Source organism: Opisthorchis viverrini (genome assembly GCF_000715545.1).
Source record: "Opisthorchis viverrini unplaced genomic scaffold opera_v5_23, whole genome shotgun sequence".
In the NCBI taxonomy this organism is placed as follows: Eukaryota; Metazoa; Platyhelminthes; class Trematoda; order Opisthorchiida; family Opisthorchiidae; genus Opisthorchis; species Opisthorchis viverrini.
The window spans coordinates 145723-161938 of record NW_008751679.1 but is presented as its reverse complement, the minus strand read 5'-3'; the positions used below and the strand labels follow the sequence as shown (position 1 = coordinate 161938).

Sequence of the window (16216 nt, the reverse complement as noted above, 5' to 3'; positions counted from 1 at the left end):
GGAACTGTTTGCTCTATACGGACCCAACATCTCGCTTGATATTCATATGAAGTGAATTGAAATTATTCACATTAACACAATTATTCATGTGAATCCACACCAAAGGGCGGAAGCACTGGACTCGAGTTTCGCTCTTATTATAGTTCATCAGCAGTGCATATCCAGTTCAGGTGCGTCCAACGTGCGCTGACGGAATAGTGGTAACACGTTCGCCTCGCGTGTCAGGTGCCCGGAGTTCCGACCCCGGACATGGCCATTGGATATGAAACGCGAGTCCAGTGCTTCCGCCCTTTGGTGTGGATTTACCAGAATAATTGCGCCAGGACAAGAGGATGACTGCTCAAACGAGAGTGATGTAGATGTGAACAATACACATCCCGCGAACCCCACAATATGGATGGAAATTACTCAAAAGTCCACTGTAATGATGGTCTTGTCAAAAGTTAAGACGATATCTGTCCTTTTTATGAGACCATACACCATTATTGGGCATATGCGATTCGCCGAATTCGATTCCCGCCCTTTATACCAATCACCCTCACTGTTGAGCAATGGCTTATTATCTAAAAGCCGGCCTCATCCTTGCCATGCTGACGCAGTATGGGATCTGATAACCCCGAAGAACTATCAAGAATGAAGACAACCTCACAGCAGTTGCACCCGTTTCATTGAAAGGCGATATCTGGTAAATTTTTCGTATCCAATTTGGTTTTTTTCCGAATTGCTCGGCACATGAAAAGGAGAGGGTGAATTTCGACAGTTGTTTCTACACAGAAGTGATTTAGAAGTCATGCGTGCGAGCTATCTGTGTAACGAAAACTTCGGTATTATGTCTTGGGACGCTTCTACGCAGGCCATTCTGAAACTGTCATAATGAAAGCCATCGGTCAAGTTTATGCCTTCTGGCCCTCTATTGGAACATACTTTTGATGAAATTGTGCGTAGCCAGTACTGTACGGCGGTGGCCTATGACCTTCTGGGAGCTCAATTGTTTTGATTCCCGCAGCATGGAAATCCACTGAACTTTGCTATTCCAACAAGAAAGCAAATGTTTCTAAGAAGGCATATGTTCCTGTTTTCATCCATGTTTTATCAAAATGGTTAAACTAGCTCCGCCTGCAGAAATCAATCCTTCTGAATTCCGGATCTTCTGATGACACCTAATGAAGCTCGGGATGTTTCAGACCATGAAATCGATCAGTTCTGCTTCTTAGAATATGTTTGCTTACAGTGGGTCATCTATTGCTCGTGGGTCCGGTCTGATTGTTCCTAATGTGCTTGCTTGTCATTGGGCTCCTCAAAGAAATGCTGTTTCAGACACAAGTTTCTTCTTTGATATTACAAAGACTCCCAAACTATGGCTTGAGTGATGCTCATTTGTGTACTTGGGAAACGACACGTGTACCGACTATCAAGTTAGGGCCATCACTCTTCTTACAGACATCAGTTTGTCGTTGAAATGTTAGCCACCAAATAATCTGGACCAAGTGGTACAAAACACCCCTGAGACCATCGTTCGAGTACATCTTTCCGGTCTTCACATTCCCAGTAGTTTTTGGAGTGCCGTACACTCCATGATTATCACATTAGCGTTGGACGAAGAAAAAACTGGAAACGGACTTGCTTCCAGCATATAGAGGAACGAAAAACGGTAAAGCGGGAAGCTTTTAGAGAACACCCATATATGTCCATAGTGACTTAAAACCTTGTACATCCAGGTTTATCCATCGTCTCTGGTTTGTAAGTCTTTGAGAAACCAGATATTATTTGCCTTGCTAGAACTTTTGAGAAAATGGTTCAATAACACCTGCCCGTAGATTGGAAAAAAACACACGGATATAGCCGGTAAGGAACAGTTGAATCTCACCTTCAATATGACCAATTTAAGAATAGCCCGAGTGCACCAACTAAGCAACGGTATACAACGTCAAAGTACGCTCTGATAAGCACAATAGCAGAAGTCCTCAACAACAGGACGGTTGTTCCTTCATTCAAAAGCATTCTTTCACAGTGCTCGAAAATAACAATGAACGGTCCTTCACATTGCTTGCTGTCAACAGAATTCAGCGATTTCTTGGCAACGCAACTAAGCAGTCAGTTGCTTGTTCGGAATGTTATTGTAGACTTCAGGTAACGTCAGTGGAAGAAAACCAGGACAATTTACTTTTCCAGGTTTAACTTTAGTGATTTTCCACTGGGAAACATTCATTATAATGTATGCAGTATGGTTAGACTCTTCCGAAGGCAAATTGGTTGGCTGCACCAGTATGGCCACTACCAAGCAAATCGAGTAGTACATAACTGCTTCAGGGCAATCCATACTTGGAGGCGTTTATTATTGCCGAGTAGCGTTTCACCCGCTTGGTGACCAGCTTCCAAAAGCTTTGTCTGGCTTTGCTGCTGAAAAGTTTTCCATTTGATCCCTCGAAGCCGTTCGAGAATAGGCAGAACGCTGACATTAAGGATACTTATTGGTAAACAGATTGAAAATTGAGATTGCTAACCAGATATTCACAAAATATTGCGGCTAGTAAAAACAGAAAAATTGGTCATACAAAATGCTGCCTCAGCTGGCTAGTAGTTTCTTCTAACGATTCATCCGTCTGTCATTCCCCAAGGCTACAGCGAGATGATCGAACGGACCGGGAGCGCCACAAAAACACCAGTATCACTGATATGTGGTACACCTGTTCATAAGTGGGAGTGGAGGAGGAATAGCAAAGATATGGCAAAGATATGGAAATGACAAGGAATAGCACCGAATGAGATTAGTGGGTTCGTGTTGAGGATTGACTGACAACGAGGTTTTTATTCCGAATAAAAGTCATAAAGAAAATACAAGAGACCACGCTGTCACCACATGTGGTAAGCAGACTTCCAGGATGGTCGGCTCAGAATGGATCGCAGCTGTCAATTTATACGACCTTATATTCTCGATATCCGCAAGCAATCATCTTACTTGTAAAGTTACGATACTAGCGCCCAGGCATTCTTTGTGATCAGCCACTTTGGCTAAGTCGTCCATTCCCTTAAGCAGTGAATGGACATTACTGAAAAACATGTAAGATATTTGTATTCTGACATTGTCTTCTGCCATAAGTGCTACCATTACCGTTTCTACTTCAAAAATTTCCATTCCCGAGGATTCCTCATGTTGTGTACGAGTTCTGCTGAAAGAATGAAATCGTGACCCTGGAGACAAATCTTAAACATACAATGTTCCAGTTCGACCAAAAATAGGCTGTGGTTATGTGGGACGAAATTTCACGACCATGAGCACGGTCAATTTTGATGACTTCGACTCACTGGGGGGAAGAGCAAAGCACATGATTCGTGTCGCGCATCGGTCGTCTCTATTTACTACGGAGGTGTGGTCTACATCAATCAATGGATGAGTCCGGTTTCAACGTGTAGTGCGAGGCTTCTGACAACCTCTGTATGGCTTCATATCTAGATGAATCACCCGGAAGATATCATGTGACGTTTTTGACGTACGAACTCTGAAACCAGTAATGTGTAAACTACAATATCAGCAAAGCTCAATTTTCTAACACCGTCAGGTTAATACTACCACCACCGGTGGGAATGACGGGTGGAGCTACCTAGAATCAGGCAGTTTTTGACTGGTGGCCTAAGGCCAAACTAATTCATTCTCGCCATGTCCTCCCACGAGACGGTTGATCAATAGAGTATGGAACATAGAGGATAGCAAGTCACTCGTAACACAACCATACCAACCACCTTCCAATAAAACCAAAGTTTCTATTGAATCTGAACGAAATGATTAAATTGCTATACAGTCGGCAATTCTATGGTCTGTAAGATGCTGTTCTTGTTGTTTTTCCCACATCTGTTCCGGTAGTGCACACTCACCACCGAATCGAGTCGATCGCTGAATTAACGGTCATTTTCGGTTGTACACAGACAAATTCATATAAGCAACTAGGCTCAGCTACTCATTCCAGTCGACCACTGATCCTGGGCGGTAGCCGAATAGTGCTGACCATAACTGGCTGCTAGCGGTGATGCACTCTCCTGTTCGTTCAGACACTGAGTTGGTTGAGTGATTGTGCCAAAGTGGTTGATGTTGGCGGACAGGACGAACCATTTTGCCTATGGCGGAGCCCTAGTGAGGTTACGAACTGGAGGAGGGTATAATCACCGATCTGAAGTCTGTCAGTCTACTGGACCTATTAGTCAAACGACATCTATTAATAAAGGCAAATGTAGGAAACTTAGCAGCGTTTGATTTGTGCTCTTATTGGCCTGAGCCCAGGCGGTAGTTGGTTTTCTGTGGAACCACTATGCGCTGAATTTTGAACAGTCCCTGGCACTGACTAGGAAACTGGCGCAAGTTGTACAGTTTAGACAAGGTTTGTGCGCCACTCTGTTGCAGGATTCTCATTGGACACACAAGGGCTGCAAAATATTTGCGAGTGGAATAAAACATTCTGCGTCATTCGCGTATGTGTTCAAGCAGAACCATTCTAATCTGCGTTCATATTTTCGGAGCTCACCAAATTTCATTGTCCACTGGAGCAATCACACCTCTAGAGGAATAATTTCCCAGCATCGTTGAGACCACGGGATGCTAAAATTGGGCTCAAAAGTTTGGACTCGCACTCTGAATTCAACCGCCTGTCTGTTTTAGTCTGTCAGGGTCATATCGTAGCTTTCTAAAATTCAATTCCATTGTGTGAATACTGAGAGCCCTGTTGCAGCCAAGCAGTTTCTCTGAATTTGTCGCACCTTTGTGCCTACCACAGTGCTTGTGAACAGTCTTGTTCAAATATAAAGAGATGGGCTCCATAAACTGCAATCAACCACAATGCTGCACACATTTGTGTTGAAATCCAATGTCTATTTGTTTGTGTTACGAGGAAATCTGATTGCTCGTCCTATTTGCCCTATTCAAAAGCACTCAGCTACTCTACAAATGTTACAAATTATATATCGTACTTTTGCAACACGTTCTGCAACACTCCGCACTAACTTCACCACACTTCAAAATCAGTAAAGGCAAAGCTGCCGTATTGCCCTCGCGAGTGATGCTACCAAAACATGCTGGTTCATAGTATTTTTTGAGAATATCCCGAAGCAGTGGGTAACGAAGCGATCATTCAGTATTCGCCAATCACTATTGCTTATCCGCGCAGTAGGGAAATGTCTGTGCAGTTACATTCAAAAGTGGATTTTCACAGCCTGCATGTGGGGTCGGGATACCATTTATGTGAGGACATTAGATCGGCTGGTTGTTGGTTTTTACCCCTTTACACTTAGCGAGCGCCATTTCACTTCGTGTATCTTACTCTTCTGTTTGTTAGTCACATCGTCATTTCGATCGGCTGACGGGCAGCGAAGGCCAAAGTTATACCTAGGGCATGGATGGCTGTCCTTTCTCCCAGCTCCCCAGAGTGAGCTCACCAAGGTTGAAAAGCTCACTAAGACTCACGGTCCGTTTCATTATTGACGGAAAAAATCTGGTTTGGATTACGGAAACTAGGGTCAACGGTGAAATATAAACCCTTGGATAGCGAAGAACATCGCACGGCCGAAGAGTTGACAGTATAATGTTTAAACTACGGTCGCAGTTTATCAACGTGAGTTTCACAATCACTTTTTTGCAAATCCAGTTGGAAATACAGGACTGGATGAGGTAATTGTGTTCAAGGCAGCAATTTTAGGGAGCATCTGTTGGCTAACAGGGTTGCTTTCAATGGCCATCCTTTCTGGTGACTTTCCAAACGTGCATGATCGAAGCTTGAAACGATGTGTTAAAGGTCAGGAACAGCTCCACCAATAATAAAGCAGGTAAATGTATGATGCACACCTATTTTTGAATATGGTATAAAAGTTATGGTTAAGGCCATCTAAGACAGATCTCTCCAAGAGAAGATGGTGAAAAGTGACAACCAGTCAATAAATTTATGACCCTATTTTGTCTGCTGATTTTCGTTGGTCCCTGTACCGCCTCCACCCGTTCAGGCCACCGGTACGGCTGAGGGGGGATTATCAAACCGAACGGAGGGCGTCCCACCTTGGGAACAAACAGCTGAAGAGCGATTACAATGCCATTGCAATGTCAGTTACCTTAGTAACTAAGTTTTTGAGCTTACAAAGGGTAGGACAGTCGTATAAACGAGTTCAGGTCAAGTTTTTTTCCCGTGTAGAATGGCAATGGAACATTAGTCTTCGTGGGTGAGAACTCTAGTTTTTGGACAAAGTGTGGGACAGTGTTTTGTTTAACCTAATCTGACGTAATACACATCTTGCTGTTTGTTATAGACGAATGGATAAAAGCGACAACCCTCTGCTTATTTTGTAATTCATGATTTTGGAATAAAAGGGCGAACAGGGCCATCTGGCATAAGTAGAATGTATACCACACAGAAAGGTAACAGTGGTCAAAGCACTGGACGACTGGTCATCCACACACCTTAGTCCGTATGTTGCTAGGTTTTTGTTTTGTTTGATTACTTGGCAAAGCAGCTCTGGAGGAATAATGGATTGGGTGAAGATGTTCTTTAGGCCTTTATCTAGTTGGGACGGTTTTTTGCGCGGACATTTCCGCTGCACCTGTCTCCAATAAAAAAATATGGAAGAATAAATGAAGGGCGTTTTGATTATTCAAATAGTTGCCTCAATTCCAAACAGGGAACTTTACACCAATGACCTCGAGTGTCGCTGTCCTGGATATGAAACTGTAAATTCGCACTGGACACCTGTTTTCACTAGCAATGCCATCGAACTACGCCACGTTACTGGTTGACTCTCCCTAACTTGAGTTGACTTAATTTGGTCGATATACAAGACTACGTGCACCATGGCGATTGTGGTAACAACTCACAAAACTATGGAATCGACTGGAGGCAGGAAAACAAATGGGCGGAATTAGTTATCTCAAGTAAACTTGGTGTAATCACATTTGGGATTTCCGGAGCTCACAAACATTGCACATTTACATCTTGTTAGCCAAACAAAGTGTGGGTATATCAGAATCACAGGAGGAAGCCTTTTAAAAATTGTATGATAAGAGGACAAGCATCAGTCCGCTTTGCGTTGCAGAAAACTACTGAATTCATTTCAGTAGCGTCGAAGCAGTACACTACCCTCGGACAAAAGCTGTTGACAGCGGAAAATATGCCTTCATGAAGATCAGGAATCTTCAGAAGTGCTTTATGATTGTCTTCACTTCGAGGATTTAAACATGGTAGTACCAGAAGAAACAGGAACTCCTGAAGAACTAGACAATCTTCAGAAGTGCTTTATGATTGTCTTCACTTCGAGGATTTAAACATGGTAGTACCAGAGGAAACAGGAACTCCTGAAAAGAACTAGACTTAAGGTGACTCGTCATCTTATGGAGCGATTCACGGCCCCTGCTAATCCAGTCGAACTACTCAACTTGTTAAAAGGTGGGAGGCAAACGTCTAAACTTTGAAGATTAAAAGACATGAGAATGAATGATGAGACTAATATTACAGCGTTGACACCAGGTATCAAACAACTTTTATCACATCAGATTGTGCTCCAAGTTTGAGTATCGAGCATCAGGTTCGGAGTGCATCTTTCCACACGCACCTTTACGCTTTTGCCCTTGTAGGTCACCTTCTGCTCAACAGTAGCCAGATGAGACGCAGCTCATTCTGCTGTCTGAGTGGAGTGGCTTATCTTCGAGTTTGGGATCAGCTAGGAGGCCTTTGTGTCCACAATCACTTAGGCTTCGTATTGTATGTGGTGAATCTGTACTTAAACGGCGACTGTGATCGTCACTCACCGGATCAAATAGGCGGAATGGTTCAGAGTGATTCATCGGATATCACCAAACCGTTCAAAAGTCGTATGTCAAACAGTATGGAACTGGCCGAGACGACTACTATTCGTTTACCTGACTGCTCTCCACACCCACTCCTTGTTTATTCCAATGTACTTTTCAAGCGAATGTACTTAAATGATCACATGAACGGCAGCAGGAGTTTGGCACTGATTCGTGTTTCCGTTCAGGCTCTTTCTCGCTGTATTAAACTACTAGCATGGTTGAACGTGCAGTGCCGGTTCAAATGCATGCTACGGTCAACAGTTGTGTCTTGGTCATCTACAGATGGTCATGCGTCTGAAAAGTATGCCTTCGGTTACAGCTCGGTGCATCCTACAACTCATACACACTTGTCCATGGTTGATTGACTCTGGTTGCAACGTGAATCAACCTGAACACCGGATTTTGAAGCCACGTGCCAACATAGTGCATGTTGCGTACAACCTGCTGTTTTGAGACTTGCATGTTGAAGTTAGCAAGAAGAGTCAAACGCAGCTCACAGTATCCTCTAGATTTCATTTTCCCAGTCACAGACGCCTCTACCGGTTTTATGCTAAGAAATGAATCCAGAGAATCTAAACAGAAGAAACCTCTGTTGACAGGGACGGTGGCAAGTCGATCCCGTGGTTTTGTACATAGTAAACCGAGTGGTGACTAAGTAAGCGCGGAGAATCACGTGTCAAATCACAGGTCATAAAACCTGAGAAACGAAACTACTAAATGTCAATACGACCGGTCACTAATTGGTTGGCCGTAGTTAGTCGTCAAAATCCGTCAGCAATAGCAGTCTGCACATAGCCGGCATAACTAATGAATAGAGCGACGATGATGTGTCAAGCCATCCCCCACACTGTGTTCCCAGTGCTCATAATATGAAAACCAGGATGAGAAATAGCGGCAGTGAAGCTGTGGTCGAAGTACTATTGATGGATTAGTTGGCTGGAAAGTTGTACCGTTTGTGAACGGCTAGGTGGCTAAAATGTCCCGTGGTAGAAGCTCGTCATAAGATTGGTTTGGAAGGAAGTTGAATGTTGGAAATTCCTAGAGTAACCAGTTAAAATAATCGGTGAATATCTGTTAGGTCAAGCATCGCATTTTTAAAATAAATATTTACAGATATTAATAATACAGATATTAATATACAGATCTTTCGTTAGTACGTGTGTTCAATTGAAGCTTCCGTTTGAATTTTCTACCCTCCTTACTGATCATATTCTTGTTTGCTGTTGGCTAGATGGACCAAGTGGTTAGAGCGCGAATTTACTGACCGGAATGTCTGTGGTTCGAACCCGACCTCTGCCTCTCAACTTTCCTGTTTAGTCCTGGGCAACCTGGTAGTATCCCAGCCCTCCTGTTCCCTTCGTTTGGCATGGCAACCGAAAGGGTGCTACAGCTGAACGATTGCTGCAACACCTTTCCAAAGGGTCTCGCACTGCAGAAGGACTGTTAGACAAAGCACAACGTTCGACATAGCGTAAAATTCCCGACAGAAGAAGATTGATACTTCATCCAAATATGAGTCTTCTTTTCGCTGTGAAGAACCCACTGGATAGGGGGTTTGCCTTCAAATCGCATTTTGGCACGCTGACCAATGACCCATGTTAGCTGAAGTGAAATCAACCTGTTGGTGTGCTGGCATTTAAAACAATTTGGTCCGAAAAGGTATATTTATCAGGTTACCTGTACGTTTGTAGCAGATGTGAGACTAACATAAATACAAACCTCACAATGGAAACTTCGATCGACTTGATCACTTAGAATCTGTCTGCAGTGGAGACACTCGATGTCGCTTTATTATGATATTCAGTTGTAGATCAAGAAAACGAATAGCACTCACGCGGTATTGGTGCACCTGCTCCTCAGGATATCAACAGATAATGCGACTCCTGCGACCGTTGCTTTGGTGTATGTTTAGGAAACCAAGACATCCCGGATGGGAACTTGGGGCTGGGTTGATTTCCGAAGCCATTGAATTTACTGATCGGTCGAATTAATGCACATCAGACGACGATGGGACACTGTTGTGATCTTTTCGCAACCACAAATACCCAAAATTTTGCCGAAAACTTTGAGGGGCCGCTATGGGATTTGCCTTTCTTGGAGCTCCTCCAGTAGGCCAAGTTCGTGAGCTTCTAGCAACCTTACCCCCTAACTGAAACCTACACAACTTTCCTAGCACTAGCTCACCCACACAGACTAACAGAAGGTTCAAATGAAGTTCAAGAGGAACCATCAAATGAACCGAACCAGAAGAACTAGACCCTAGGCAGGACCCAAACACATGTAGGTTTCCCCACCGACCCAACACTTGTTCAACCACTCTAACACACTAAAATCCCTCGGCCGACACCCAACAGAGATTTAGCTTGACTTAGCTGATTGGTTCTCCTTCCGCCTTAAATCTCGATCAACCTCGGAACCTAGTCACTTGGCCTGACGAAGCTTTTGTGTCAAAAGCGAAACGTTGCCCAGCAATAAATCTACCGATTGTCACCAAACTTTTTCGAAAACGAAACCTAGATTTATTTGATGATGGGTGTAAGGTAGACTTAGGTACCCTGTTCTGCCCAAGCAGTGAAGAGGGTTGAGGGAACCTCGAAAACTAGGCCTAGCCGATGAGTTAAACAAGGACGAAACTAGTGATGGCCGTCCAAGGGCTTTAACGAAGAACACTTCGATATCTATAAAGGTGCCCCGCCTTTGAATTATACAATCAGTTGAAAAGTAATATAAACGAGGCGTACAACTGATATCATTGGTGATGAAGCGCCTACCTGATCAGTCCAAAGAATGGTGAAACCGGTCGTGTGGGCTGTCGAAGAATTTTCAGCATCCTGATGAGTAGTGTATTACGTCCATAAACGTATCACCATACCTCAAATATTGGGCCAACTGAAACATGAGGCAACACATTCAATTGCTTGGGAACATCATAAACGAGAGATTCAGCTGGGTTCCAGGTGAGTCTCTAGCAAAACCAAATTTGTTTGCAAATGAGTGTATTTCGCTAATTTCGTGAAATTCAGACTCAAGTAGAACATAAGTTTGACGGAACCTCGGGAACTGCACCTACCTGATTAGCCCCCAGAAGGGTGAAACAGGTCGTGGGCCGCCGACGAATTTTCAGCAACCTTATGGGTGAGGTATTACGTCCATACTGTGGAAAGTTGTTGTCACCGCGTGTTTGTAAACCAGAGTTCGCGCATGTAAGGAAACATTTTTAATTCTGGACTCCAGAGGTTTACTATCCTTACGTACCTACGACTAAGGCATAAGAATGCACGAATGTGTAAGGCTATACACAGGCCACCAAGTCATTACGATAGGCTAGTTTCACGCTATACAGTCGCAATGAAAGATTTTAGAGATCCTAGCATCAATAAAAGCTTTGAAAAATGTGAAATCAATAAATAACGCGTCCTCGTGTGTTGCTTTGCCCGATACTCGGGCTTCATTACTGTCGGACTCCCAAAGACATACATGTGTATGTCTTTGATGCACATGCTTAGTTCGGGGTTTCATCCTTCTGTAGTTCGGTGTTTTCATCCTTCTGTCGCTCAGAGACTGGACCTTAGTGTGGTTTGTGTGTCTCCACGACCCATTCATCCATACCTAGGGATGTCCAGGCGAAACTGACAGCCTCTCATATCAGGACGGTCCATAGTTATAGGTCTGACAAACACGCTTTCCTGGTCATCTGGGTTGGGGTCGGGAATGTGTGTGGCGTCTTGTTCTATAAAAATAGTAATGCACTTATATTTCCCGCCAAACACCGCCGCCGAGTTGTCATGCCTCTAAGCCAAAGGCTTTGATCGAAAACCCCAATCGTTCCAGCTCAATTACAACCATGAATTGCACATTTACGAATAATCTCATACCTACGGCAGCGAAGCATCATTGTTGAATCGCGAAGTTCCACAGTCGATGATGTCCACCTTTGACTGAAAAAATGATTAGGCCAAGGTAAGCCAAGTGAGGATCCCCCTGATAGTAAAACCGCAGTTCAACAGCAGTGATTGCGATAACAGAGAGTTAAAGAGACAGTTCATTTGTGAACTTTTCCACCGTCGAGGACAGCTTTTGTACATTTCCACCATGTTTATTGATGGTCTCCTGTTTGACCTTTATTGTGTATCCCTTCTCAAGCTGCGTTCTCCTGGTGGGGCACCAAATGATCCCACATTTTTATATCATGCTTGAAAATGAACTGGCAACTCTCCTTGTAGATTTTGAAAACGGGTGTATTCAGCTTTCGAAGTGATATACCGGCCACCACTAGGAGAAAACGGTTACATTCCACTGTTGTGTGAGACGTATTTCTGCCCCATTTTCAACCAAATGCTCCGGAAACCTGCTGGTACTCAAACGCACCGGCTTCACGAACCCCGGAAAGTTCGTAAATACATTGTACTACAAACCTGTCAAATTGGTCACTAAGTTTGCTGTACCTCTTACCATCAGAATTAGCAAAAATATTTTGAAGAACACAGTCCATTCTATATGCTTCAACAGAGAGCGTAGTCTCTGTGGAAACATTGTGTCCCTTGGATTTTATTTATTAAGGCACCATTTCCGCGCTGCAGTCCCCAAAGAACTTATTGTTCCATTGAAGCGAATTTACTACCAAGATCATGGCTATAGACCAATGGCTGAGGTGGAATGCCGTATGACCAGCATTAGTGGACATACTCACGACAAGAACAGATAAATATGTTAAAATATTGGTAGCTCGGGTGAGTTTATTGGTTGTTGTGCAGAGCTGGGTTCGCCCTGCTGATGTCTCCTCGTATAGTGACGAAACGTTTGCAAATCAAATGCCAAGCTCGGCGAACAGATCAGTAGCCACCTGATCAACAACCAAGAACAGATAATGACACATCTGGAAACTGCTCTTGTTTACGGATGACATTTTGTTATTTGATTCATCCAGAGACAACATACGGCATCCCTCAGAAGAGAGGGTTCAAGTGGTTAGAGCGCGAATTTACTGACCGCAAGGTCCGTGGTTCGAACCCGGCCTACGCCTCTCGACTTTCTCTATCTAGGCTTTGGCAACCTGGCAGTATCCAAGCCCTCGTGCTTCCTTCGGGTGGCACAGCAGCTAGACACCGGAAGGGTGCTACAGCTGAACAATTATTATATTATTTTATTATCCACCAGAAGTCTCCTTCTTCCGAACATCGAGTTTGCATTTGTTTGCAAGCTCCTATTCATGACGTCCTAACAAATACACATGCAGCTGGGTACATATGCCGCTCAGTCCACAGAAAATCTACCTGGACTAGACAGTAGATCAGCTTCCCATAGAACTAGACACAAAAGGTCACTGGGCTTTATCTGATANGACAAACAATCCGATCCGTACTCCGGAAGCCATACCATTAATTTCACTGAAAAGTATGTTGCAAAAGAAAAACTGCACAAAATTTCACGCAAAAAAATCACAATTCTCAGAGGAATCCAGGCAAGAGTACGCCAAATTTGACTACCTATTTCACTCTGTCCATGATCCTAGTAGAATGAATGAGGAAGATATTGCAAAACAAACGCGATGCGTCCCAAATTAAAGTGTGCTGTCCTACACATTGTCTACGTGACAAGCGAAATTACTGGACTATTCATTGGTCGAATTTTACCATAATCGATCATGGGACGTCCACGAAATTGAGCATTAAGTTGACAGCAACTCAACATTCTCTGATGCATCACTGATATCAAAAGTTTCAGAGGTTTCGCGCTTCCGGTTGCCAGTTTGAGCACAGAAGCGATCGATATTCACGCTGCGTTTGCCTTGAGCGAAATATCTCATCTCACCCAAAAGCTGTTGAGCAGAAACAATAATGACGCAATTCATGAACCGCTTAAGGACAATTTTTGCCATTTGAGACCCATCAGATAAACACCGACGTAGAGGTCACGTCCACATGAAAGCAAATTCTACACCAAATTAGCCGAGTCCACTCATTTGCGAACACATCTGAATTTGCAAGAGACTCAATAGCATTGCATTGCAGCTCTTCAAATCACATCATCTACGAAGATTTCCCGCAACAGATGTGAAATCCTGACCGCGCTAACAGTGAAAGCGTACACGAATAATCCAGATTTTGTGAATAATATGTGCATTTCCATGGGTAATACTTCGACGGCCGAAGACCGGCTTTGCCCTACTTGGGGATCAGCGGTTAGGCATAGTCCCAGAGCTTAGGTCAACGTTTTTTCTATTTGAAAACACATTTTACCAAATTAGCAAACTAACCTCATTTGAAAACAGATTCTGAGTTGCGAGTCACTAAGTGGTGTTTCTATGCACCTGAATGTGCCCACCAGTCTGTCCCGTATAAAATTTGAGGTAGACAATTGAGTCATCTTCAGAATTGAAAAACATGTGCATCATTCTCCAAATAGAATCCATTAGGTAGTTGGTAATTTGTTGAAATATTGGTAGCTCGGGTGAGTTTATTGGTTGTTGTGCAGAGCTGGGTTCGCCCTGCTGATGTCTCCTCGTATAGTGACGAAACGTTTGCAAATCAAATGCCAAGCTCGGCGAACAGATCAGTAGCCACCTGATCAACAACCAAGAACAGATAATGACACATCTGGAAACTGCTCTTGTTTACGGATGACATTTTGTTATTTGATTCTTCCAGAGACAACATACGGCATCCCTCAGAAGAGAGGGTTCAAGTGGTTAGAGCGCGAATTTACTGACCGCAAGGTCCTTGTTCGAACCCGTCCGTGGTTCGAACCCGGCCTACGCCTCTCGACTTTCTCTATCTAGGCTTTGGCAACCTGGCAGTATCCAAGCCCTCGTGCTTCCTTCGGGTGGCACAGCAGCTAGACACCGGAAGGGTGCTACAGCTGAACAATTATTATATTATTTTATTATCCACCAGAAGTCTCCTTCTTCCGAACATCGAGTTTTGTTTTGTTTGCAAGCTCCTATTCATGACGTCCTAACAAATACACATGCAGCTGGGTACATATGTCGCTCAGTCCACAGAAAATTGGACTAGACACTGTGCTTTATCTGATACGGACAATCCGATCCGTACTACGGAAGCCATACCATTAATTTCACTGAAAAATATGTTGCAAAAGAAAAACTGCACAAAATTTCACGCAAAAAAATCACAATTCTCAGAGGAATCCAGGCAAGAGTACGCCAAATTTGACTACCTATTTCACTCTGTCCATGATCCTAGTAGAATGAATGAGGAAGATATTGCAAAACAAACGCGATGCGTCCCAAATTAAAGTGTGCTGTCCTACACATTGTCTACGTGACAAGCGAAATTACTGGACTATTCATTGGTCGAATTTTACCATAATCGATCATGGGACGTCCACGAAATTGAGCATTAAGTTGACAGCAACTCAACATTCTCTGATGCATCACTGATATCAAAAGTTTCAGAGGCTTTACTGGTTTCGCGCTTCCGGTTGCCAGTTTGAGCACAGAAGCGATCGATATTCACGCTGCGTTTGCCTTGATTTGTGTGACTGGGTGCGTTCCAATCAGTAGTATGACTGGCTGGCATGCTTGAATATGTCTGATTTGATTGTTTTACATATACTCCAACTGACGAAACTGTACGTTACTGTTCCAAATAGTCATTCGTACCATTCAGTCTGACAAAGGGGTTGATTTGACACCCAATGGTGGTTTCACCGCTTATGTGCGTCCAGTATATCTCTTCTTTTCTCACTATGATTGATAACGTTTTATTTGATATTTGCACGCTTACCTGGGGTTCGCGAATGTAACGGTTGGAAGCACACTGTGCACCTACTGGAGAGCGACCTTGTTATAGATTTCAACTGTCAGGCACGCGTGTGCATACCGACAATGCCCGACAATCAATAAATCAATGGATTAAATGCCCATACCTGAAGGTATGGAGCATGGAGTTTTATCTGGATTATTCCTCTCACCTATGCCTGGCAACCTGGACGATTTCACGGACGGATTCGACTGATGACTCGGCAGAAACTACGATCCCGTCGACATTGCCACTGTTGACGGTACACCAAGAGGAGACTAACCGTCCAAAACGGTCTCATTGTCAGTAAAGCATATATCAGCCGTAATTTCATCCCAGAACAGGTTAACTCACAGAAGAAACGTACTCTGAAGGCCTTGTAAGGCAACAGAAGAGTTCATTCCTATGATGTCTAATTGGTGTGAAAATGTGTTAGACACGGTAGCACGGATTTCGCATCCTAGTCTTTGTCGGTACGGTCTTTCACACCACAGGACGTAGACAGTAATCTTCTTGAGAAGCAAGGAATTGGTTTTTTTAGAAGAATAAACTTCAAACTTAATCTCAAGGGAGCGGAATGAAGTGGGTTTAATTGTGACTGGTTCATCTTGGTTATGAATGTCACTATATATATATA

General features: G+C 43.6%; 2 protein-coding genes across 2 annotated transcripts in view; one reads left to right on the top strand and one right to left on the bottom strand.

Annotated features, from left to right (window-relative positions):
• Positions 1-10715: 10715 nt before the first annotated feature.
• The window catches only part of T265_02006 (hypothetical protein), a gene marked incomplete at both ends in the record, with an annotated part of 9468 nt that continues 3967 nt past the window's right edge, over positions 10716-16216 (top strand). Inside the window, 3 exons of the mRNA XM_009166154.1 lie at positions 10716-10776; positions 12747-13059; positions 14535-14795. Coding sequence (XP_009164418.1) covers positions 10716-10776; positions 12747-13059; positions 14535-14795 — 635 coding nt within the window. The remainder of the gene's footprint in view (positions 10777-12746; positions 13060-14534; positions 14796-16216) is intronic.
• Positions 12953-16216, bottom strand: part of T265_02007 (hypothetical protein) — a gene marked incomplete at both ends in the record, with an annotated part of 9118 nt that continues 5854 nt past the window's right edge. The window contains 4 exons of the mRNA XM_009166155.1: positions 12953-13036; positions 13196-13327; positions 14130-14382; positions 14575-14677. Of these exons, the coding sequence (XP_009164419.1) occupies positions 12953-13036; positions 13196-13327; positions 14130-14382; positions 14575-14677 (572 nt within the window). The remainder of the gene's footprint in view (positions 13037-13195; positions 13328-14129; positions 14383-14574; positions 14678-16216) is intronic.